Raw genomic sequence first — 25,774 nt, forward strand, 5'->3', positions numbered from 1 at the left:
GCGTGTAGGAGATAAAAAAAAAAATTGAGAGCTTAGAAAATAGCCATACGCGCGATGAACAATGAGATCAAGATTGAGTGAGAAAAACAGGTAGCACAGGAAGCGAGAAGGTATATATCGAGTGTATCGCGGCTGGTGAAGAAAACATATCATTATTTTAATACGATACGCTCCAATTTTTTTTTATTGACGTGTTTATCGATCTGAATTAGTATATTTTCTTCGTAAAGAAATATCAATTCATTAAATTAACGCGTATGTAATAATATTCTGTCGATTACATTACTTTGAAATATTATTTTAAAATACTTTTTTTTTGCGAAGAGTTACTTGAGAAATATTTCGCTTTGATAAAAATAATCACAATTTTGACTATATTTTGATTATTTTGTTGATAACATAAAACACTTTTTGGACATTCGCGCCCGATCGCGGGTACGCGCCGCGTCCAAACTGCGCGTGTACGTGTCAGGTACACGCGTACGTGTTTCGTTATACAACTTTTCTTTCCAAGCAGTCCGGCGCGACGACGGAGGCGTAGAGGTGAGCCGGTGGCTCGTGGACGAGGATCGCCCAGGTGGGGGAACAGAATGCGGAATAGCCTAGAATGTGATGCGAGTGTTTTTCTCTCTCGCTCTATCGCGCCGCTCTCGCGTGCGCGCGAGCGCGCGCGCGCGCGCGCCTCCCTTTCTCTGTCTATCTGGTTGGTCGCTAAACTTACGTGTGCTCTCGCGTGGCTCTCTCAACCAACCTCTTCGTAGAGCTGTGCTATATACATATTGTGTATAGCGACCGTCCGCTTCGACATCGCGCGCGCGATGGAATCGATCGGTGATTTTTCGACTTTTATTCCTCTCGCTGTATCCCCTCAAACGCGATTATCGATTCGATATTTCTCATTCGGACGAGAATCACGACCGATCTCCGAAGAAATTCAACTATTCTTCGAGGCGAGACGATATCCTCGTTCGTCTTTTCTGATGTATCCTGCGGGAAAATGCGCACCAACAGGTGGTCCATCCGCAGACGTATATAGAATTCTTGTCGGGCGAGAAATCACGGCGAAGTACGTGGGGTATCACACAATCTCTTGGATATATCGGATGTAACGTCGATTAGTCAATGTGACCAAAGTGAGATGGTGGATTTCGGGGCGTGATTTTGGCTCCACGGGGGACGACGTTCTCCTTTCCAACCCTCCGCTTTGATACAAAGAAGATCCATTCGGGGAGGGTTTAAGTACCTATAATACGGACCTGATGGATGCGTCGCCCTCTTACATAAATCATCCGTATCCGTGGTAGATAGATACAGTGTACGAAAATTCGAGCGCGTCACGCACCTACACACATCGCGTTAGTGATATTACAATTTCTTCTTTATTGCTTCGTAAGGGAAAAATGTAGAGAAGCAAATTGCGCGCGAATATACATGGAAAACAAAATGATGTTGAATGAACAGCATCAGTTTAATTGAATCATGTTCTGTGTTGATGCAACATCAATATTATCACACTACAGATAGTTGCTTTAAGAATCTAGATATTAAATTATAATCGCATTTTCAATTGAATAAACTATTTATTCCCGCGACGTCGACTTTAATTAAGAAGTAACTCCATTTTTTTGTGTACGTATATCAGAAACAAATTCGATTCGCGAATATTTTACGAACAATCCGGTAAGAAATATACTTTCGACACACACTGGCGACTTATTTCTATCGCAATTTACATTCCGTATCTCTTGTTGCATTTTATTTTTCTATATCTCATTATATGTCGCAATCCGTGTAAATATATATTTGTGGTTCGCTTTGGGAACCGACACGTTAGCCTGTAGCGGGTTACATAACGATCTCCACAATGCCCGGAGGAGGTTCAGGCGTTAAACTGCATCAGGACCGGATTCATGGGCATTATTTCATCGGGCCAGTTAAGGACTAATAAATTTCCCATCCGCGTTCGGTCCCATCGCGTTCAGAGAGAGAGAAAGAGAGAGTGAGAGAGATGAAAGCGTAGTTACGCGGCGGTGACAATGGGCATTATGAAGATTCGGACCCCACGCCCGATCTTCTTCACGACATGTTTCGGAGGATGAATGAATGCCCGCGTACAAGATCGGACTCGGTGGTTTTTCGAATGGATGGCTAATGGCCGGCGGTGGCGGCGGTGGCGGCGGCGGCGGCGGTGGCGACGACGACGATATGGCGATGGCGCGCGGGCACGGCGCGGCGATCCCGCTGTCGGGACATAAAATTAGTGGTCACAAATCAAGTACAATACGACCACCGTTGGTCACCGTTGGTCTTTCTCTCACCCTCTTTTCCCCCTCTTCTCCCCGCACCGCGGTTGGTATCTGGTCCACGATGGTCAATCGACTGCGCACCGGAGGGACGGAAAGAGCCGAGATGCGTTCGCGCCTTCTATCCGCCTCGTTAAATTTGTATACTCTTCCACGTGACTTTTTTGCTTTCGCGTCCGAGTTCTCGCGGCAAAATCACGCAGTCTGAGCGACGATGACTCCTCTCGATACGCGTTTACGATGTCTCGTTTACGTATTAGAAAACGGTAATTACTTGTAAGTTCACCTCTCTGTAATTTAATACGCTTCTTACGAACATTCTCAGTTTTACGTGCGTTTACAAAGTATCGTGCAAAAAATCTATAAGATACAGTGCGATATAGACGTGTATGCGCGAGATGCCAGCGTGTTTGTGGGATATTAACTTTAATTTTCAATTCAACATTTATACACGTCGATAAAGACGCGTTGCGATATAAACGCTATTATTACATGTATGTGCGTTATGACCGTAAACTGCGTCGCATGAAATAATCACGTACGTATAGCGAAATTCTGTCGGTGTAATCTTAACGTGCGGTTAATACTCGCGTAATCCCGCGCGCATCATACACGCGCACATACATATACATATATCACGTCATATATGACTTCAGCGAACGCGCAAACGATGCGACATTGCTGCTTTTAGATTGAGATCGAAATGGATAAGAATTATAAGAACTGTCGGAAAGATTACGGGGGAATATTCCGTAGAATTGTAATATGTATCCCGAATCATCTTTGATTGCCACCTTATGTACGATCGTTTTATATGTGTATGGCAAACGAAAGCAAAATTTAGATATATATGTGCTACGGAGACGACGCGCCCGTTATATATCTGTGTATATATATATATATATTATATACCTATATACTTCCCCTAATACGCTAATAAAAAACCGAACGTGAGTTAAGTGAGGAGAATATCGGCGCGGATATATTTTCGTTTCTGCGAAATTGAACTTTTCCGATCTTAAAAGCTGTAGATTAGATTTAGCTTCTGGACGTTTCTAGATAACAGTTGACTAGAGAAAATGTTTTAACAAATATATAGTACGTGGAACTTGCTCTGTAAACTTGAAAAGTAAAAAATAAATAAAACATTTCACGACGAGCTTGATGATGAGCGTCATTACAACTTTATTTTAATTTCTATCGCGAGCAGCAGATGTAATTAAAATAATAGCCGCGTGACGTATTGAGATGTTAATTGAATGCATCGCGTGTTAATTTCACGCGCGCGTCAATGGGCGATAACGAGACAAATGTCATTAGTGTTTTCTGCATTGCGAACGATAAGATCGATTTTTTGTTTTTTTTTTTTTTTGTTTTTTTTTTATTCCGAAATTGATCATTAGTAATGCTGAGTAACGTATCGTTTTCTTTAATTCCTTGGAAACGGTTTCTTGGCAAACGTCGCGACGAATCAGTCAAATGATAAATATAACCAATTAAGATGTTAAACTGAGACATTTCGATTTATCTTTTATTTTGTTTATCATCTTTAACAAAATTTAAAGACAAGAACAAAAAAACTTGTATATAGAAATATATTCGACATAAATCTTACTTACAAATTTAAGTTTTTTTTTTTTTAAACTAATTTTAATGCTGAATGTAAGATATTTTAATAATGAAAAGTTTAAATCGATTTACTCTTTTTTAGTTTTCAATTTTTAATTGGAGTTGCAACGAATATTAGACAACTACCTATTTGATACTCTATTTATTCGGTAACGTTTTTTATATGGCCGAATATCATGATTGTAAATTAAAAATGGAAAGACATTTTAGAAAATAGTAGCTAATAGACTGTTGCCTCAGTCGCGAAGTCAACATGCTCGAGTATCTTATTTATTTATTTCCATATCTAATAAACTAAAATTAAATAAAACATTTACACAATGTATATATATTTATTTAGTACTTTACTAATAGTTTTAAACTATAAAAGAAAACAAGTTTAATGATTAAACTTTTATCAATTTAGCATAGTTATAAATGTTTTTTTTTTTTAGCAATAATTACTTAACAACAATCAATTCAAATTCACACAATCAATTTACAATCTATTATTAAGAATAAATAATCAATAAGTTTTAAATAAACAATTTTAAGTAGTAAAACCGTTTATTTGAAATTCAAACAGTTTATAATAGACCCGCGTCAAAAGCGTGTCTTCGCCGAATATTTGTTGCATCTCCAGTTTTAATTTACAATGATTGGACTGACTTCTTGAATATTTCGAATATATCAACGATCTCGAATTCACGTCTAACATATAATAGATACGTGTGCTCGCATGCGATAGAACTGTTTGTTGTATCGAAGTTCAATCGTGATGCGTATTTCGATACACGTGTATGTATACCCCACCGATCGGATTTGGCAGAACTACCGCGGAGATCGACGCGATTCTGTCGAAGAGAGGAACCACTCTCTTCTTAAGTATTAACGTCCCGCTGTGGTTTCTCCTGTTTGTCCCGATAGGACATCGGGACATCGTTGACTCTCGCAGTGGCGTCGATCGTTTTCTCTCTCTTCCCCGTTTTAAATCAAATCGATGCACACTTGTCTCTTGCCGTTCGTATTTCTGTGTCCGTCGATCTTTTCGACGCCTCTGCGAGCAGGTTCATTCTCGGTGACTCCCGTTCGCCCCTTCGTGATAAATACGAGTCGACTGATTGAAGCTTACTGTTCCGTTCTAATCCTTCTCGCCTATCTCTCCGTCCATCCGTTTCCTCTCATAATTGTCTTATTGTACTCCTCTATAAGCTGTAAGCACTTTTTGGACTTCAATCTGAAGACCCGGGTATTCGCTGAAGCAGAATCAATTTCTCCTATCGCGCTCGTCGTGGAAAGGAATGTAATTTATTAACACCATCGTTTTACACTCGAATCATTCGGTTTTTCTGTACATTACACTATAAGAGATCGTTACTTTTACAAGATGATTCACTTCGCGATGTCGCGAAGATACAAATAATACGTGTGAAAATTTATTTTACGCGAAATTAGCAATTAATCACAGAGAAGAGCAATGTAATTTAGCGTGAATATACGAACAAAAACACGAAATTATGTCCGTTTTTTGGGATAAAAAAAATTGCGGAAATTTTTATTTTTTTTATTTCGACGAAACGTGTGAGAGAGTTTAATCCAGTTGAACAAAATGGTGGAACAGCGCGAAGCGTGCGTCAAAGAGCGAAAGAGAAAGAAAGAGAGAGTGTGTGTGCGTGTGTGTCGTACGAATCGGCGCTATTGATGACTCCTAATGAGCATACGGTAATTCTATTAGGATTAGACTCGTCCGGCTGGAATGTCGAGGCAAGTGCGTGGGCGTAGGATCGGAGAGCGAGAGGGAGGAAAGGATGTGTAGCCGGGAATAACGATTGCTCGAGTCGAGAGTTGGCCGCGCCGCGCACGCACGTGAACCCCGTGTGTCTGCGTCGCGCGCGCCCGCGCGTGTATTATACGGCACGAATGTCGAAGACGCGCACGAAACGAAAACTCGGCTCCTCCACTCAACGGTGAACATGTTTCCTGATGGGGTCATCAGCGCGAATTAACATACTGGGTGGACTCGTAGGACACGCACACGTGCGCACGGTGTGCGGAACGAGAAACCGACATTTCCATCTGACTCACTATTCCCTCTCTCTCTCTCTTTTTCCTTCGGTCTCGTGTCTTCTTTTATCCTCGTCCTGTTCCGTCGTTCCCTCCGGTCCTCACACCGAGCGCACTTCTCTCTTCTTGTCCATTATCAGGATCGCTCGAAACCTCGATAAATATATTATTTATATCGGAATCCGCGCGATATCGCGCGCAGTGGCTCTCGATTATTGTATTTCCTTCGTATAGTATATAGTTTCAGTGACGTCAACAAAATAGCTATATACATATTGTTTTCATTCAGACTCAAAGATTCACTCGGCCGCTTCTCGTTCATTTGCTTCGATTCTTGAACATTACGTACAACACACAGGACGTAGGCGTGTTTCTCTTCCCCACCTTCGAGCGTGGAAGTTCGGCGTCAACTGACTCATCGCGGTTCGGTTCAACAGGAAACTCTCGTTCGTCGAAGTCGTAGAAAATTGACAAATAAAAGCGTCTCTCGAGTTTGAACAGCGATCGGCCGAACGAAAGTCTCGTTACGAGAGCCGTTTCCGCGACTGTTGACTCACGAATCTTGAGGGAACAACGACGATGACGACGTAAGGTGAAAACAACGTTACGGATTGACGATCGGTCGTTGGCAACGATAGGGATTAGAGAAAGAGAAAGAGAGAAAGAAAAATATGAATATAACTCTCGTTAACGAAGAACGAGCGATATATAATCCGATTTCTAACCTTCTCGATTGCCGATGGCAAGATAGATTTCATTGATCGAAATCACGCGTCGCGTCAGTCTACTATGAATTTTCGAAAAAAAAGTGTGTCACCCGGCTTGCAGGAATCGACTTTTGCCGATCTCAGGGCCCGGAATACGCACGCGCGACTATCACTTTCGATGAAGGTACCAACAACCGTTCCAACCGGTTTTTCTCGCTAACATCGGACCGACTCGCGCGGTGCACACTCCGCTCTCGCGGCCGTATCGGACTCCGTCGTGTCGCCAATAGAAACGAGTCTACAAATTCTTACTGATATTATACATAAACATGTGTGTGACACCACGTTGCTAAGATGTTTTTTTAATTTTTCTAATTAACGCACGACGAAAAGAATCAATGGACATTAAAAGAACAATTGCGTTTTTTCTCGACCGAGAAAAAACCGTGTTTCATCGTGATTTTTTCTGTGACTCTGCTTTCTCTCTCTTTCTCTCTCTCTCTCTCCTGACTTGGTTATTTGTTTAAAATGACGGGCGTACGCGCACCGATGCACTGCGTGCTTCAAGAAACGTACGTCGGCGGATCGGATATTATTTAGATGCGCGCGCGTGGAACGAGAGTAGATTAGAACGCACCGAGAATGCACGGTGGAAAAGAAAAAGAAAAGAGAGAAAGAGGAGATCGCGGAGGAGAGACGACGAAATCTCGATCCTCCCGAGAGGTGCCTCTCCTCTTCTGTTTTCTTTCTCTTTCTCGTATTTCGCGTCTCTTCTCGCAAGCTGGACCCAACGAGGGAGCTGATTTATAACGGCCATTCGTTCTAATCGTCCTGCATCTCGCGCAGCCCGTGTCTACTGGTGCATCCTCTCTCGTCCTGCGCAGCGTGTCCCGAGCTAACGGAGTATCCTCCTGTGTATATATTTGAAATCGATGTTTTTTTTCTCAATAAACACACCGCGCGTATATAGCAGGTAATTAACGATATCGAGCTTCGAAGAAAAAAATTAGAACCGACATGGTGCGTATGTGTGTGTGTGTGCGCGTGTGTGTGTATTGAGCAAATTTTCCGATTTTGTATAACAGCTTAACGTGCAAAACATTGCAAGCCTGGTGAGATAAATCACACAGGTCTGAAAGGTGACTTGGTCCATCCGGCCGTGAAATTATTTATTCCGTATAAACTCGCGCGCGCGATCTCTCGGACTCTTTCGTGTCCGACATCTCCTCCGGTGCGTAGATATAGCATTCGCGCGCGCGCGCGCGCTACGCAGGAGGGCGTAGGGTGCGCAGAGAGTAACTAAATCAACGTCATCGGGGTAAGTTTAATTACGGCAGCGCGCAGCGCATTGCTTACACAACAAAAGAAATCGACACCACGCGCTGACCACGTCTCTTGTGGGTGGTCCACGGAACATGAAAGAGATGCGAGTTTTTAGAGAGTGAATCCATTTTTTCCTCAGGTATACTTGAAAATATTTATATTGGAGTGAAAACACAGTTAGCACACGTTTCTTTTTTCGTCTTTAAGAAAACAAAAACGTTGCGAGATTACCGATAACAATAATAGATATGTTTTTTAACGTTTGAAGGTTAATGTGTTTACTTCGAAATATGTATAGAGTTGAGAAAATGTATGTATATTGGGAAAACAACGTGACTTTGCGTGCGAGTGTTTGCCACCGACGAATGCAAATAAAAAAAAAAAAAAAAGTTCGATAAAACCTACATACGTGCACGTCTATTACAATAATTACGGAATCGTTAGTCTAGCGTATCACGATGCATTCGCGCGATTGAGTTATTAATTTCTGTCACAAACGCAAGTAAAAAAAAAAACGTTTACCGATAGATGGATGAAAAATAAAAGAAAAATTATTTCTCATTGCAAGCTCATTTAAATAAAAATTATATGTACGTATGCGACATATGTATGCGTGCACGTATATCCCAGTAAACACAAAGTAACAGTAATGTAACATTAATGTTATAATTTCCCACTCAACAATGTAACTGCTACGTAAAAGGCATATGTTACATCGCAGTTACATTGTTGAGTGGGAAATTGTAATATTATAATGTCACGCTGCTGTTACTTCGTGTTTACTAGAATATACGTGTTCCGTTGTTTCTTGTGCTCCATTTCAAATTGTGTTTCAATCATTTGTAGAATATTATTAAAATGATATTATTAAATACCTCTCGGATACTCCGCACATTTCGGCAGTTTTTCTTCCTCACGACATTTTATAAACTCGACCTTCTTCGCGTTGTATTGTACGATCTATGAGTTTCTTTCAAACACACATTCTCGCGCTTTTAGCCTGTATCTTGTGTGCTCCACTTTTATTCGCATGACCCATTAGCGCGCGCGCTACGCTTTTACTCGAATATCACGGATGGCGGCGAGCTTTCAGCAGCGAAAGAGCGAGAGACGGGAGGAGCGTGACGGGATCAATGAAGGGAAAAGGAAGGAGTGAGAGAGAAAGAGAGAGAAGCGTTTAGCCGGATACCGCGAAGGGAGCCTATGAGTTTGCACCTAAAGCGAACAGCCAGCGGCACGCGAGGTCGGCACACGAGACCGCGGCTAGAGAAAGAGAGAGAGAAGAGAGAGAGAGAGAGAGAGAGAGAAAGACCGCTGCAACCCATCAGCTCGTTTAATTAATTAAAAGTGCATTAACAAGAGTCATCGGGTGACGAGGGGTTCTATGAAGAGAAGACGAGGGGTTCTCTCTTTCTCTTTCTCTCTCTCTCTTTCTCTTTGTGGTGCGCTGGATACGCGCGCGTAACGATCCTACGAACCGGAACAACCGCGCTATTACTTTCGTCAACACGACGAGATGTCTCCCGCCCGCTCTTCCGCCTTCTAATAAGTGTTTCCCGGACTTCCCATATAATTGCAAGGGCGACTCACGTTATTCTCTTCTAAATTGACTTAAATTGTTGTTTCAAATGTAATTTCGTACCGCAGGTTTGTCAAAAAAAAAAAAAAAAAAAAAAAAAAACGCAGTTTGACGTTTTTACATAAACTTGCGTAAATAATATATATACACGTGTCCGCTTTAGGAGCTAGTTAAAAAAAAACTTTACGTCCGTAATTTAACGAGAGAAAAAAAAGAAATATCGAGATTACATCCGCGTGGCCTCGTTCGGCGACGTTATCGGAATCACATTGCGCGCAGATAGAATCGGAATACCAGGTGCAAATTACAAAGGGGATGGCGAGGTAGCACGGAAGTTTGACGCGCGCGCAACACACACCACCAGCTGACTCCTCGAGTTTCTCCAGGCCGCGCGGTACGTAGCGTGTAATCACGTTAATGCGCCAACGTCGTGAGCGAGTCAGCCGGAGGAGGAGGTGGTGGTGGTGATCTCGGTGATTTCGCCAAAGGGATCATCCCGCCGCGAGTCGGCGGCTTTCGACGAGAGTGACTCACTCACTCGCCGAGTGCTCGATCGCCGCTTGCGTAACGAAACCGTGAAGAGTCGATAACGATAATCTTCTGGCGAACATTTGCCGCGTTACACGCGGCGCGAGACGGAGGGTAATGCGGTGACGAATCATCGATGACCGTGACGAGATTCGAATCAACACACAGTTTATATTTACCGATCGACGCGGTAAACATCAGGAAATTGGATCGTGGAATGTTTTTTTTTTTGTTTTTTTTTTTTTCGTTCAAGAAAGATGATAGAAGGGAAGGGAGCCACTTCAGACAGATTTATGTATCTGAATCGTAGATTACGCGTTTGGATTTTTTTTTTCCATTAGCGCGACAGAAAATGTAAAGTATGACAAAGATGCGGAGTGAAAAACGAGTTCTTCTTGTCGCATTTACGACGGTCATTAATATTAATTAAACACCGATGTAAGAAAATCCAGCGCTTCTTACGATCGTTTAAAACTATTGACTCCGAATCACATCGGAAAGCGGTTTTCCAGTGCATTAATCGCGCCGTTCGTCGTTGCACCTGGATTTATGCGTTCCGTAGAATGCGCGCGCGCGCACGCGGACGTACGAGATAATATATGACCCGAGGTGTCCTAATGAGGGGAGTGGATCCGCAGGATGTGCGGATCGCGTGAGACGAGCGTCTAACAATGCGAGAGATCGATGATGAAGCGTGCCATGCCGTGGCGAGCCGAAGCGAAGAAACGAGAATAAAAGTGCGGTCTCGACCGGTTAGGGCGGAAAGAGGAGGGGAGAGAGGGTAGGCGACGATGAGCAGAAGAATTGACAATCAAATATGTTCGATTATATATATATATATATATATAAATGTCTATTATTCATAATCAACAATGTGGCAAGAAACGTCTTGAGAAAAAGAGAGTGTGTGTGTGTGTGTGTGTGATTAATCGATTAACCATCGTATTTGTTCTCGCATTTAGGAAAACTGAATAACGCTAATATCGAAGCAATAATAATGATGTAATGACTTTTATGACGGCGATTAATCTAACGTCATCGCAGATGACCTACGGCATCTCCGGTTAATTCGATCGTAACGTCGCGGAATCGATTCGTTAAATGGTTGTGGACAAACAGCGACGAACTCTATCGCGCGACCATCGCACGTGAACACCCCACAAGGGATCGGAAAGGGTCCGGCGTGGCGGCGCGCGTGTGCCACGTGCCGAGGTAACACGAGCGTGCTTGTCAAACTTTCGCTCCGCGAAAGGACGTGCCCGCGTATACACAACAACACGTGCGTTTTAATATGACATAAAGCATCGCATGTCCATATTCATTAAGTAATTTTCCGGCCGGGAAGTTAGTTAGTTTTTTTGGACGTGCGAGTCACGACGGACAAGACAAACGGATCGCGCGCCGCAGAGACGTGCCGATTGCGCGTCGAGTCGCGATAATTCGTCGCGAGGATTCGTCATCCTTTTATCAGTCGAGAGCACTTATAGAGATAAATCAAACCAAATCGCACATCGCGCGCCCCGTATTGGGAGGACAGACTTTGGATTAATTATTTGTGCAACGTGCTTGCGCGCGCTTTTATGTAATGCCTCGAAACACAAAAGAATAATCCTATTAAGAGATTGTTCAGGCTCGATTATACGGAGAGAGACATATACATGTATGTATATAAAACTTCGGCGCAAGAAATTGTCTTCGTGTACCAAGTAATTAGTTGTGTAGAACGCGACCGGAGTAGATATCTCGGAATCTCTCGCACACGGAACTCGCGCGGCTCGTAGAGCGCGAGCTGACATCTCGGGAATCAGAGAGATATCGCGCAATAATAATGCGCGCGCTCACACGTACACACACACACGCGTGTGTATACAATAATATACATTGCACATAGGATCAGAGTTGGACGTTACGCGAACTCGGGGCGCGATACCGCCGGTGCACGTATCACTTCTTGCGTCGTCGCGCGGGGAACGACAACGAGGGGGGGAGAGAATCGAGTTCCGAGATCAAGTCACGCGTAGCCTAAAAGAAAGTCGTTTAAAGGTCAGCAGCAGCAACAGCAGCAGCAGCAGCAGCAGCACCGCGGCAGCTTGACTTGCATCACAAATACCAATCTACTTACGAAATGTACACAGAGAACAATGATATTCTCTTCTCCTGCGCCTATATACCGGCGCGCGGCCATCGCCGCCATTGCTGCCATTTGCCTCCTCATCCTAATCCCGCCGCGCGCCATCCTTTCAGAGGCGCACTTGCGCAACGATATGCCGGGAGATTATCGATTTTCTCCCCTTTCCAACCACCGGCCATACTTTTAGAAGATAGACCGTCGCTTCCGGCGGGGTTTCCAACAGATTGGCCGAAATATCGACTCCGGCAATCTCGTCACGCGGTGATAATGTCGATGATGGCTCGCTTTATTGCCTATATCGCGTGTGCGTATATATAGCGCAAAATCTAGGGGAGGGTTGAATTCGGTCTTCTTCTTCTTCTTCGCGCTTCGATCGTTCGCGATCTATCGGATCTCTCGATCGCGCGCGATTACACCCTCCCCGCGGTGTTGTTGCAAAAGAACGCGCGCTCAATCTCTCGCTTTCCGTCTCTCTGTGAAAGATTTCGCGAATTGCATACGGCGGCGGCGGCGGCGGCGGCGCATCGCGTGGCGCGGCGCCGTATCTCCGCCATCATCTTATTCATATCCGCGAAATAATGCTGAATAATTTCACCATAAATACGGCGCGTCCGCGTGGGCGTAAAGTAACGATAATGCAAGTAAATAATGGACGCAGGAGTTTTATTACCTAGGCGGCTGAATGGACGAGAGATAGAATCTACGTGTCCGCGCCGCGCCACACGAATGCACATACGACCCTTCTTCGAGGAGAGAGAGAGAGAGAGAAAAAAGCGACGGAGGATGCGCGAAGGACCTCGCGCCGTGCATTCCATAAGTCCTATCTCCGCGAATGTGTCTCCAACACACGACGCGACCATCAGGATTGTCACCTCGATGTCAATCTTTGTGCGAAGGTTGTTTTTCACAAAGAGGAGAAAAAAGACGGGCCTATATTCGCGGTTTTTTTTTTTTTTTTTTTTACTTCAAGTAACATTTCTCCGAGATTATGCGAAATACAATTTTTACATATGTCATCGCCGCGCGATGTGTGTTCGCGCTTTCTTCGAAAATGTATTTATTTCGAAGCGGATAGCGTGATTGCGATCGCGCGTGATATCGAGCGCGCGGTGGGTCTATTCGCGGTGGCGCGTGTAACGATGATAAGCGCATTTCGGTGGAGACTTGCGCACGAGGACACTTCGGAGCTGCTTCATGGCTGACATTTTCCTGGGCGTTTATCGTGATAATACGGCTTTAGGTCAGAGGGTGTGGCCTCCCCAGATTGATTCGGCGAGTCTGGTCGCTTCTGCGCGCTACGCGTTTCCTCGCCGCGAAACAGCATGGCGTCTCGCGTTATTACGTATTGTCTAGATTCTTCCAATTAATCCGTGTTTCTCATAGATCACGTTGTCGCGTTGCTGTAATGTAAAGCTTCGCTTCGCGATAATCCGCTTCTGATATAATAATGAAGTACGCGACTCGAGTACTATCGGCACTTCGCTCCGTTATCGGAGATCATCGTATCGAACAGGCGCCGATGATGTTACATAATCTGATATGAGCTCGCGCGAGTACATTTTAAAACAAATTTCTCACGCGCTATTTTTTATATTTATCATTTTGATTTATTTGAAAGAGCGGGACAAGAAAATTCTTGAAAACTTGCGTTGCAACAAGCGTTGCAATATCTTTCGACGCCAATGTGCTTCAGAAAAAAAATTATTATTACACGTTTCTCTAATTTTATTACACGTACGGAGACGAGTTTTGTGGTTTTCAACGGTGGCAGTTGTTTATTTGTCGTATCTCTAGTATTTTATTTTTTTTCTGAGTATTATTTTATCTTTTTCTATTTTTAATCTTTTTCATATTTTTTTCCGCAAGATTTTTCACGTGAATTTTCCGCTAACGCAACAACACCGACGGCAATAAGCGAGAAAAGTTCTCTCTCGGTTGCTCCGGTATCATTGACGGCATGCTAATCAAGTCGCAGGAGAACGGATATCTCTCGCGTTCGCCCGGAATAAGCGGCGAAGTCGATTTATTGGCTCGCGCTCTCTGAGCCGAGGAAAAAAAAATCATTCCTTTTCCGAGGACGATTACGACGTCCGTCATCGTTGTTGTTGGTGCGCGCGATTAACAAACCAGCTCGCGATCAACTGGAATAATCAAGCGGGGAGGGATATATTAAACGTAGCCGCGTATGCGCTCATGGACGCGAGAGCGTGGGAGTATACACGCGCGTATATATACGTGCAACACGCGCACACACGTCAACGTATTCCGGTATATATAATGACGACGCAGTATCGACGCGGCGTGGGTGTTCGTGCGCTCGCTCCGACAGATTCGAAAACGCATTATTAACACCGGCGACCCTGGCTCTATGATTACGCGCATTAATAGCCGGATGGACGAACTTTGCTCGCACGATCCGCACTATCATTATCATCGCAACGCGAGAAAGAGACACCACAGACGAGAGACCACAGGAAAAGAGGCGGCTGATCCCCGCCGCCCCGACGAATCGCGAGAAAGAAAAATTGCGAAACGTTCTCGGACTCGCTCTCCGAATTCTCCGATTCGGATTTTTTTTTTTTTTTTTTTTTCTAGTCGCGAGGATGCGCCGAAGTTCTTCTTGCCGTATATTTGCTGATCTCTTTCGCGCAAAGTCGGGAGCATCTTCGCGATGGAAAGGGAGAGAGAGAGATTTTCAGATTTTTGTTTTTAAAGTTTAATGTTTTGACTTGCGCGCTCGCGCGCAGACACAAACTCCTTTTCAAATTGCATATCATGTACGGATCGAGTGTCGCGAGTGTACCAATCTTCTCCGGCGATGAATTATTCATTGTGTAAATAATTCATAAATCACTGCGAAGTCCGCGCAAGCCGCGAGAGCACGGCAAAAGACCGATCGGGAGTAACAAAAGCTCGGGGTGTGTGTGTGTGTGTGTGTGTGCGTGTGCGATTTTAAAGAGAGAGATTCTTCGACGAAAATATATATAAAAGCCATAAAAAAGAACGTTCGATACATTATCGTAACTCTGTCACCTTTCCGCTCGATACTCAATACGTTTCCGGCGCGAAAACATCCCGACAACGTGTATCGACTTCTCCATCGCCATCGATTCAAGTGGCGGCACTCGTCGTCTTTCGACAATTGAAGAAAGACAGAGAGAGAGAAAGAAAGAGAAAGGGAAGAGGAGGAAGGGAGCAAGCACGAGTGGTGTATACCATCGGGCGTGAGGGCGGCGTTGCTCGTGTACAAATCATGCAAAGGATGACGCGACATCGCCAGCCTCCCGCGTTTCGTCTTCCTCCCCTCGCGCCTCCTCAATCGCGCGTGCTGTGCGGACGTCGTAGGGCGAGACGTCGGCGTTGCGCATGTTAACGGGGTCCCGGTGAGGCCCCGAGGACTAACGCGTCGCGTGTATCACCATACCGCAAGTCACTCGCCCTCCGTGTATGATATATCCCTTCTCTCCTCGGCATTTACAAACCTTTAACGCTAGAACGGCCGACGGTTCCATAATTATACACGACGAGTCCTTATTCTTTCTGTCTTCAGCAGACGTCGGATCTGGACACGTTGCTGTGCAGGCAGGATCTCGATCGTCTACAGAGACTCGACGAGGATGAGTCGGACGTCAGGGACGCGCGGGAGCCGTCGTCGGTTCACATGGAGGACTTCTTTGAGGTCGGCGGTGCCGCGACCGTGTGCCGACCGCAGGCCAGCTTCGTCTCCGCCAGGAGCCAGCCGACGTCCGGCGGCCAGGACGACGATGTGTTTCTCAGGCCGCCGCTCTGGGAGGACATCACGTCGAGCATTCAAAAACTGGACCCGGAGAACGCGGACATGCTCGGCTCGCAGTCCCACGTGAAGATGGAGACGCACGACGTGACGCCGTCTCCGGTCCTGTCGCCGGTGGAAATCAAGACGGAACCGTTGCCGCCACCACCGACTCTGCATCTTCTCGAGGGACCAACCGCAAATCCCGCGCAGAACCACTTCCCAAACGTCTCCAGCGTTCCGCACGTCGTCCATCATCGAACGACGACGACGACGACAACGACGACCGCGCTCTTCAAAAGTTACCCTAACAATAACAACAATAACAACAATAATAATAATAACAATAACAACAGCGGGACTGTTAATAATAATAGCGCGAACGGCAACAACACCGGTAGCAATAACGGTAGCGGCAACAATGCGAGTAACAACAACAACGGAAGCAGCAACGGTAACAGTGAATCGTCGACGACGAGTCATCACCAGGGGAGCGGCAACGCGACATCGCCGCTCTACGGCTCGATGACGAGGCTGATGTATATTTCACCGCTGACGCCACCGATCTCCGATCCCGGTTCGCCAATCGGCGCCGGTCCACCCAGACGAACACCGCCGCCGCCTTATCCGCAACCGGGCCCGATTCTGAATCCGGCCCACAGGATTCAGCCGCCGTCGATGACGGCCAAGTTCAATCGGCGAAATAATCCGGAACTGGAAAAGCGCCGGGTGCACCACTGCGATTTTATAGGTGAGCATTGGAACGCAAAATGAACTTTAATTTTTGCCTGATTGAGACTTGACGATATTCACCTATTTGTTTCTGGAAAACAGCTTATATAGATTAAATACTTTATTGTTCTATTTTTCTCTTCTCCGCAGGTTGTACAAAAGTCTACACGAAGAGCTCGCATCTGAAGGCTCATCAGCGGATACACACGGGTGAGTGAAAATGCACTGTATATTCCGGCGGATCACGTATGCCGCGCTGTTAACACACGAGCGAGAGCGGGCGCTAAAATTAAAGGGGAGGGGCCTCCGTGTATTCTCTGGTAATTAGGTATGTAGCTCATCTACGAAGCGAGAGACGAAGAGTTCGAAAGCGCGAGGTCGAGCGCGCCGGGTCGCTCGCGCGTGGGCAGGGCGCGGTCCCGAACGTCTCTCCCTCTCTTTCTCTTTCTTTTTTCCTCTTCTTTCCTTTCTTTTCTCCATCTTTCTTTCTCTCTTCTTTCTCTCTTCTCTCTTCCCCTCTCTCTCTCTCTCTTTTTCACTCTTCGTTTCTATGTCTCCCTTTCCTTGCTTACGTGCAGCGTCGTGCAAAGACGCTTCTATCATATGTAAACGCAATAAGGGACGCACGAAACTCTCGTGGTATGCGACTCTCCGCTCTTTGCCTCATAGAGAGACAAAGAGAAAGAAAGAGAGAGAGACAGCGAAGCTAGCGACCGACCCACATCCTATCTCCGTGTTCAAGCTCTGCAAGCCAACACATTGAAACACACGAACGTCCCAACACACCAACAGCGCGCCGTATGTGCTACCTGAGTGAAATACTCATGTCGGTTCCCACACACGTAGAAGTTCGCGTGATAGAGCGAGAGAGGGAGAGAGAGAGAGAGAAAGAAAGAGAGAAATATGCTTCCCGCACACGTGCCTACGCGCGCGGCAGCCTCGCGGAATGCAAGCCGGAGGCATCTTAAGTGCGATGTACCACTTTCGAATTGATATCTCGCTAGGTTTTTGCGGTAAAACTCGCGTGTCATCACCTCGAACAAATCGATCGAACGACAACAAGCAGATCGCGCGCGCGCTATATAGAATGCGCACGAAATGTAATCAAATGTAATCAAATAATTGACCTATCACAATTAGAAGAACTAAAGAGGCAAGATATCGCGTGTTAAAATATGTATTATCGCACGATATACTTACGTTTCCGAAATTACTTTCGTAACGCAATTGTCTCGTTTGCGCGGACTGACTGTACAAATATGCGCGCGTCAACTATTAACTCGTATTAAATTTCCATTGTCACAATTGTACACGTGAATTCTTTTTCTCTACGCGTACGCGACGCGTTAACGATGGTTAATAGTTATTACATTTCCTCACGACGCGCACGTCGATCAGTTTCTTACAAATGTTTCGTCGATCGATCTGTTGAGAATCGATCGATTCGCGAGATTATGCGAGGATATTTCAATTTGTCGCGCAAACTCTCGAACGAGACAGAGGCGTGCTGAGAGACGGAGAGAACGTTTCTTCGGTGCGGCGGCGGCGGCGGAGAAGCCGAGGGGGGCACGTGGTGTTCTCTCTCTATCTCTTTCTTTCTCTTGCGCGCGCGCGCGAGTCAGTCAGACGACTCGTGAATGAACCCTCGCCGCACTATTGTGAATGTGCCCATGCCACAAGCGGCATGTTCAACGTCGACTTTGTTATTAATTCATCGGCGCACACATCTCATTATATGTTGTACGAAAATACAAGTTTGTAATCAAGACGATATATAATTGATTGTTTTATAGAAATACTGTATGTACTATAAATTTTTTATTTATTCATGTAATATAAATAATATAATATGTATTTATCAACCCTTTGGGAGATCCTAAACAAGGATCTCCCACTAAAAAATTGCAAACCGGTGTCTCTATTAAAAATTAGTTTTTTTTTTTTTTTTAACGCTTATATCTTCAAAACTACTAAAAATTTTTTTTTCAATTTTGTTTTCTTTTTTTGATCGATGTAGAATCGTTCAAAGTTTCGATTTAAAAAATAATTTAAAAATATTGATTTCTCGCGGAGATATTCGATTCTAAAGTCGAGTGGGTCTCGCAGACTCAGTCTTCCAATTAGCAGGTTATTTTTACATATTTATTTTTATACAGCGCGCATTTAATTACTCGAAACAAGTTGCTCCAAAGAATCCCCGACATCTGTAATATAAAATTCTTTGAAACATACTACACACATGCACACACACACACATATGTACACGCGTACACGATTAGGTATATCATTACGTCACCTGTAAAAATATCTTATATAGTTCGGTTGGAGTACCTTATAGTTTCGACGCTTTCTTCAGATTTTATTGCGACGAATTTCGATCCGCTTCAACCTTTGAAATCTTTTCGAACGTTGTGAGGTAATCGAGTCTCGAGCGTTATCTTGGAGAAGCTAATAAGAAAAAAAAAAAAAAACTGGGCTTCGCGAGAAAGCCCGTTGGCTGAAGAAATCTGGAGCAAAGTAGGGTTAGCAAGCGTATTTGGAAAGCAACTTGTTTCCGCACGCGTTGCGGAGCGTGTGTGCCCGCTGGCTGGCTCTCTGGGTGAAAGTGATCCAAAATTAACGAGGACGCCTGGAGGCCTCGTGGGTGTCGCCAGATCGACCGATCGACTCGCACGATTTGCGGAGACGTCGCGCGCTCCGTGCGAAAGCACGCGAAAAAACAAAATTGCCACTCGTCTCCTCGTATCGATTTCACAATAACTTGCGCCGAATATCGCGAAGAAGACGATGATTTGAAGAACCTTTAAAGTGTATCCAACTTCAATATAAATCGTATTAAACTCTTGATTTTTTTTGCCGCAATTATATTTCGATCGAACTATTGTATAAATTCAATTTCAAGATACTTTTTTAATAGAAAATCTAATCTCGGCCTGATCGTGAAGCAAAATTAAACGCGCGCGAAACATCGCCTCGTTCGCGAGAATCGTTTAATCCTCACGGCGAAAATTCGCTGGGAGAAAAATTCTCTCACGTGAACGTGCGATACCGTAAATGGACGGCGCTCGTGGTGGTAGTACCGTTTCTTGGGCTGTGCGTCGCGTGGCTAAGCGAGATGTGCTGCTGCAGCAGGCTGAATGCAATTCTTGCGCGGCGCAGGGCGGCGGCGGCAGCGACGGCGGCGACCGCGAGGACCGGTTAGAGTCGTCTTCGTATTCCGCGCGAGAGGGACAGGAACGAGCTAGGAGGATGCGTGGGTGTATCTCTCAGCTATCGAGTTCTTCTTTCTTCTCCTCTGCTGTGCGCGCTTCCCCGACCCTCTCGGCTGTCCCTCCGCTCCGGATCCCTTGTCGATCCTTGCACCTTGAGCGTCTTTACTCACTCGCGCCCGTACTCGCTCGAACTCGCTTCTTACACCGTGATCGCGAAAAGAATCTTTCGTCGCGATCGAATTCGCTTAAACTCGGAGATACGATCGAGTTCGATAGGCAATAAGCAAAAGGAACGAGTTGACGAGCGCGGGAGAGATTTCGTTTAAAAACCGAAATAAAATCGCTCAAATGGGAAATCCGCGCGGATTTAATTCCTTCCGAACCGTACAAACACGCGTTCCATATATCTGCACGAGCACCGATTATCTCGTTATAAGTTTTACTGACCGCGAACTTATTCCGTTCCCGATACGCGCATCTGTTGTATCATGTCGTGAAATTGCGCGCGAGTTCTTAATCCCATCGTTTAATAAAGGTTAAAGCGGCCATCGGCGGTAATAACAATTATAATAACAATCAGGAAGGCGCGTTCTCCGATAACCGGCGAAGTTTAAGCGGAATGCGGGCATGTTGGTGGTTCGCATTAGCCGGTGTGTTGCATTCGGCCAGTCGCTCGCTTCGGCCGCCGCGATTGCGCTAGAATACAGGTGAGCGTGTTGCGGCATGCAGGTACAGTTAAAGGTCACACCGCTGCGCTGCATCTCTCGCAGCTGAGAGGCGCGACGAGAGAGAAAGAGAGAGAGAGAGAGAGATCTATATATATATCTATATATAATACCCTAAGTATACCACATCCCGTAGTTCTATCTTCGTAAAGAGCAACGCTTTGTTCTCTAATAGGTCGTCACCGTCTCGAAATTCAAACAGCATCCTCGTCTTGTGGGATACACGCAAAAATCCATTCAATTGGATCTCGTGATGCGTCGCGTGTTGTTTTGATGAGCGTGAGTTTTTGAGATAAGCGAAAAAAAATTAGTCTCTCTGATCCCACGAGTGATTATTTGAGCAAGGCGAAATAATATTATCACGTTGAAAATCAATATCGGTGGATCTTAGAAGCCAATTTTGCGCGTTGTTTTTAACGAGAGTCACTCAGAGTCAAGTATCTCTAAAGGCGAGAAAGTTGGAATTGCCACGTTTCTCTAATTTCTCTAATACATTTAAGCAACTTATTACAGTTCGAGCGATTCATACATGTATGTATATATATATATATATATATATATATTAATCTGAACAATGCGAGATTGCGTGCGTTGAACTACTGTGCGTGATTTTCTCACTTCGTGTCTCTTCTCTTGGCTTGTTTCAGGCGAGAAACCGTATCAGTGTCAATGGCCGGAGTGCGAGTGGCGATTCGCCAGGAGCGATGAATTGACGCGGCACTACCGCAAGCACACCGGGGCTAAGCCCTTTAAATGCGCGGTCTGCGAGCGCTCCTTCGCCAGGAGCGATCATCTCGCGCTGCACATGAAGCGGCACCTCCCAAAGCAGCACACCAAGTGAGAGAGAAAGAGAGAGAAAAAGGAAGAAAAAATAAGAGAAAGAAGAAAGGAGTATTTTTTCTCCTTTGCTTTCCGTTCGTTTGGTTCTCGACTACCTGTGTTGGAGGTGCGCTACTACGTGGTTTTCGCCATTCAGATTTCTCGAGACGCGGAGCTTTCGATTTTTTTTTAATTATAAATCGAGTCAGTCGACGATTAGCAAAAGTCCAAAAATATATGTTTCTTTAAATGTCTCAAGTACGTGTGTGGTGGTTTTTTAAACAGAGCAACGTCTATGACATCGCGCCGATTTTTGAAAAATTTATATATAACGAAGTTTAGACGAAGCTTCTTTCTGAATCGATTCGCGATCACAATCTCACGGACGATTCGCGTGCAATTAATTTTCGCTGTATCGCTGTTTTAATACAAATTTCTTGTTGCGGTCTCCGACGCATGTATTTCAATACCCGATAGACAATCTTATTGCTCCGCAATACATGACGACGGAGCATCGATCGAACGTTCGAAGCGAAAACCATCTCGACTCAATCGCTTCGGTTACGCTCACCTACTGTCGGGTTAAGCGATTATGATGAAACACATCCTCGGTGTGGGTGGTGATCGCGAGGAAATATTTCGTCACAGCGTTGTACATATATATACATATATATATATACATATATATATTCACTCAATCTAAGGGTGGGGGACGTTACGATCCCCCGTTCGATAGCTGTCAGAGAGATCTCACATTAGGTAGACTCGAGTTGTCAGGTATGGTACGAAGGAAAACAAGATATTTCGTATCTGACGATATTCTTGTGATTTTTTGATTAAAAATTGTACGACATATCAAGAGAACGAGATTAACTTTATCTACAAATTTTGCTGAAAATTAATGCACTTGCACTGCAAAAAATATTATCCACTATTAATATCGAACATTTACAGAATTACATCAATTTACACATAATACCTAATATATGTGTAAACAAACATCTCTGTACAATTTCGTTATTTATCACGTAATATCTACATTTATTTTTTGTGTAAATCTATATAATTTAATGTATTTGTAGATTTTAATGTGCAAAATAAAACAGATCTTTAAAATATAAATAAAAATCAAAACTCAAATTCGACCTCGAAGCCGTGATCCATTGTTGTTCATGGTTATATCAATTTTCGGAACAGAAAAAACTATTTATTTGATGCTCGGGACGTTTCGATCATTTATTTTTTGATTCTCCTCGGCCAATTTCTGGTAAACATGTATAAGAAGTATTTTCAATCATATGTCAACAATCGGAGAGAGTCAACAAACAATAACAAAGGTTCTTTCTAAAGTCATGATTTTGTTATTCCATTTGACTGTTTTCAATTACTAGTAAATGATCGTAATCACAGTGTAAAGACTGTGTAAAGACTGATTGTTATCCGCACAACGTTCACAGTACGAAAATATTTCTTGCAGATATGTTTACCAGAAGATCAAAAAATAAATGATCGAAACGTACCGAGCGTCAAATAAATAATCTTTTTCTGTTCCGAAAATTGATTTACCACGAACAACAGCTGGATCACGGCTTTGAGGTCGAATTTTTATATAGATTTTCATATTTTACACTTTTTTGCAGTCTATGTAAAACCGCCAAAAAAAGTTTTCAACCAGATTTTCTCTCTCTTTAACATAATCTTAGAAAATACTTCTCCTAAAGTTATTTTTTTTTTTTTCGATAATCAAAAAAAGTATCTGTTTGCTTTGTACATATCTGACTCACCACGGCCCGTCGCATTCCGATGCTCTCGAAATCTTCAGCGAAAATGATTTGCCAGATTACAACTGTACACTATCTCGAAATTATCGCTATTTCGAAGCTGGCTGCAACTCGAAATATCCTGTTTGGCGTGCAAACGATCGTATTGCACGGTCGCGAGCTTATAAAGTTGAGGAAGCTTAATCCGCGTCTCTCTCGCGCGCGCGCATCATCCCGCATCATTTCGATATAGTCGTCGCTAACGCGAAGTTTCACGTTATTTACCGAACCTTTTCGATAGCAGAAACTGATAAATAGAGCGAGTATCACGCTTCGTCGTTATCACGTCTGTATGTAAGAAGTGACATTGATATCGTGATGCGTCTTATGTACAAATTCGCGTAGTCTTGAAAAGAGATAAGGTATGTGTGTATGTACGTATGTGTGTATGTGTGTGTGTGTATGTATTGTGTGTGACGGGCATGCAAATGTTGTGCTCGAACGTTGTGCTGATGTATACGAGTGTGTATTTATATGCATTATTTTACACACGAGTTAAATTATACATATATATATATATATACATACATATATATATATATATGTGCTTGTGTATACGTGTAAAAAAAAACCACACAGAAAGAGAACAAAAGATATGCATCTCCGATAGCCCTGTAGCGCTAGTGTGTAACGTTATCTGTAATATTACGCGGAGCGATGGGCCGGGAATAAAACTCGGTTTTCGCACGCGCCCCCTCTCCGGATCCCCGATCCGATCCGTCGCTCTCCGTCGTTTCACTGTGCTTCGTGAAAAAGACATAAAACATTTCGCAGGTAAGCGCCCGAGCAGCGCATTTTTTTCGCACGAAAAACGCAAGAGATGTGACTTGTTAGTCAGGGACGCGAATAAATTAGTTAGAGACACACAAGTACTCTCAAATCGTTGGACACTTTGCGAAACAACTTCGCGAAAATATTTACTTATCACACGTTTCGTTCTATAGAACATATCTCTCTTGAAGAAAAAAATATTCGCTTAATTTAATAATTAAATTTTTTTGATATTTTTTTCACAAACTTACAGATAGCATTTCACTTCTAAGAACCTTTGTGTATTACCGCGAGCAATTTTTAAAATAATTTTATTCAAAACAAAAGAAATTACGTTCGCGTTAATTAGTTTTTTCTTAATCCGAAACTAAGATTGACGAAAACTATATTTGCTTTATAATATCCTTGGAAGTGAGGTTCGGGTCCCAAAAAGTTACCATCTGTCCCTGTAGAGAGACGACGCGCTATAACAAGAGAAAGAGATATGAGGGAATAAAGAGTAAAAGAGAAAGAACGTATAAGCGTCAGCGAAAAGCAATTTCGCGTTTTGGACATTCCGTTACGTTCCGACACAAGTATGCAAATGTCCTATTCTCGGGGAGAGCGCGCAGGAGGCCAAAAATTCTGTCTGTATAGTCCGCCGCTTTGTATACAGCGCGCCAATTGTTAATTGTAATAGTTCGATCGATCGGATCGTTGTGTTAGTTGACTTAGTCGAGTGTTAGACGAAAAACGAAGGTAACATATCTATTTATATTTGTCTGTATCTATTTACTATACACCTTATCCCGTCTCTCTCGCGCATGTCCTTCCAAAAGAGATCGATTCGTTCGAATTATCATCGTCGTTGTTTTTCAATTTGTTGTACCATAATACAACACACGTTGTTCTTTGGTTTTTTTTCACATCTTACCTCATCCTCTTTGTCCTTCTTTCGCCTTTCTCTTTTTTCGCTCCTTTTTTTCTCCCGTTTTGTCCTTTTCTCAGCGATCAACGATTTTTCACGCGTTTTCCAGCTTGTCCCCGCTCCCGAGACTTTATATTACACAATTACTTTTAAATACGAAATATACCTCATTTACAAATATAACGCAGCAATAGAGTCGACGAACGCGGTTTAAAAGTGCGCTAATCAAATTTTGTATGCACCGCCTATTCTCGACCTCTCACGGTTTGTCCATAATGTTTTACGAAACGTTGTAATTTGTGTGTATGTGTGTTGTGTAATTTAAATATACAATTATATATATATATATATATACATATATCTGTATAATGTGTGTGGCATATGTTTATACGCATTATTTCATCTTAGAGTTTTTCGTACATATCACACAAGACTGGTAAAACAAACAATCTACCGGTTGATCAAGTTTTTCCTTATAGATTTGGTTTTAAACTTTATATATTATAAAAAAAAATCCATTATCTTTTTATCACACATACCTAAACATTTGCGCATACAATGGCTCGGAGTTTGAGTTTTATAATTTAATATTTTTAAGTATTTGAAAGAGAGAAAGGAATAATCGTAAGATTAAAAATATATAATTTTAAACAAGAAAGAGAAATTCTATATAGTAGAGATATTAAATTACTTACAGATAAAAATTTATATACATGGTCTTGACATTTTTTAACAGCATCAGTCACATCACAACATCTATGATAGCAACAACG

General features: G+C 43.6%; 1 protein-coding gene across 1 annotated transcript in view; it reads left to right on the forward strand.

Moving 5' to 3' along the window:
* The window catches only part of LOC109856253 (zinc finger and SCAN domain-containing protein 4-like), a 41,902-nt gene extending 16,299 nt beyond the window's left edge, over positions 1 to 25,603 (forward strand). The window contains exons 2-4 of the mRNA XM_020431307.1: positions 15,794 to 16,766; positions 16,898 to 16,957; positions 21,332 to 25,603. Coding sequence (XP_020286896.1) covers positions 15,794 to 16,766; positions 16,898 to 16,957; positions 21,332 to 21,525 — 1,227 coding nt within the window. The 3' untranslated portion in view covers positions 21,526 to 25,603. The remainder of the gene's footprint in view (positions 1 to 15,793; positions 16,767 to 16,897; positions 16,958 to 21,331) is intronic.
* The last annotated feature ends 171 nt before the right edge of the window (positions 25,604 to 25,774 follow it).

The sequence above is a fragment of the Pseudomyrmex gracilis genome, unplaced genomic scaffold, assembly GCF_002006095.1.
Source record: "Pseudomyrmex gracilis isolate BER0280 unplaced genomic scaffold, ASM200609v1 scaffold_112, whole genome shotgun sequence".
In the NCBI taxonomy this organism is placed as follows: Eukaryota; Metazoa; Arthropoda; class Insecta; order Hymenoptera; family Formicidae; genus Pseudomyrmex; species Pseudomyrmex gracilis.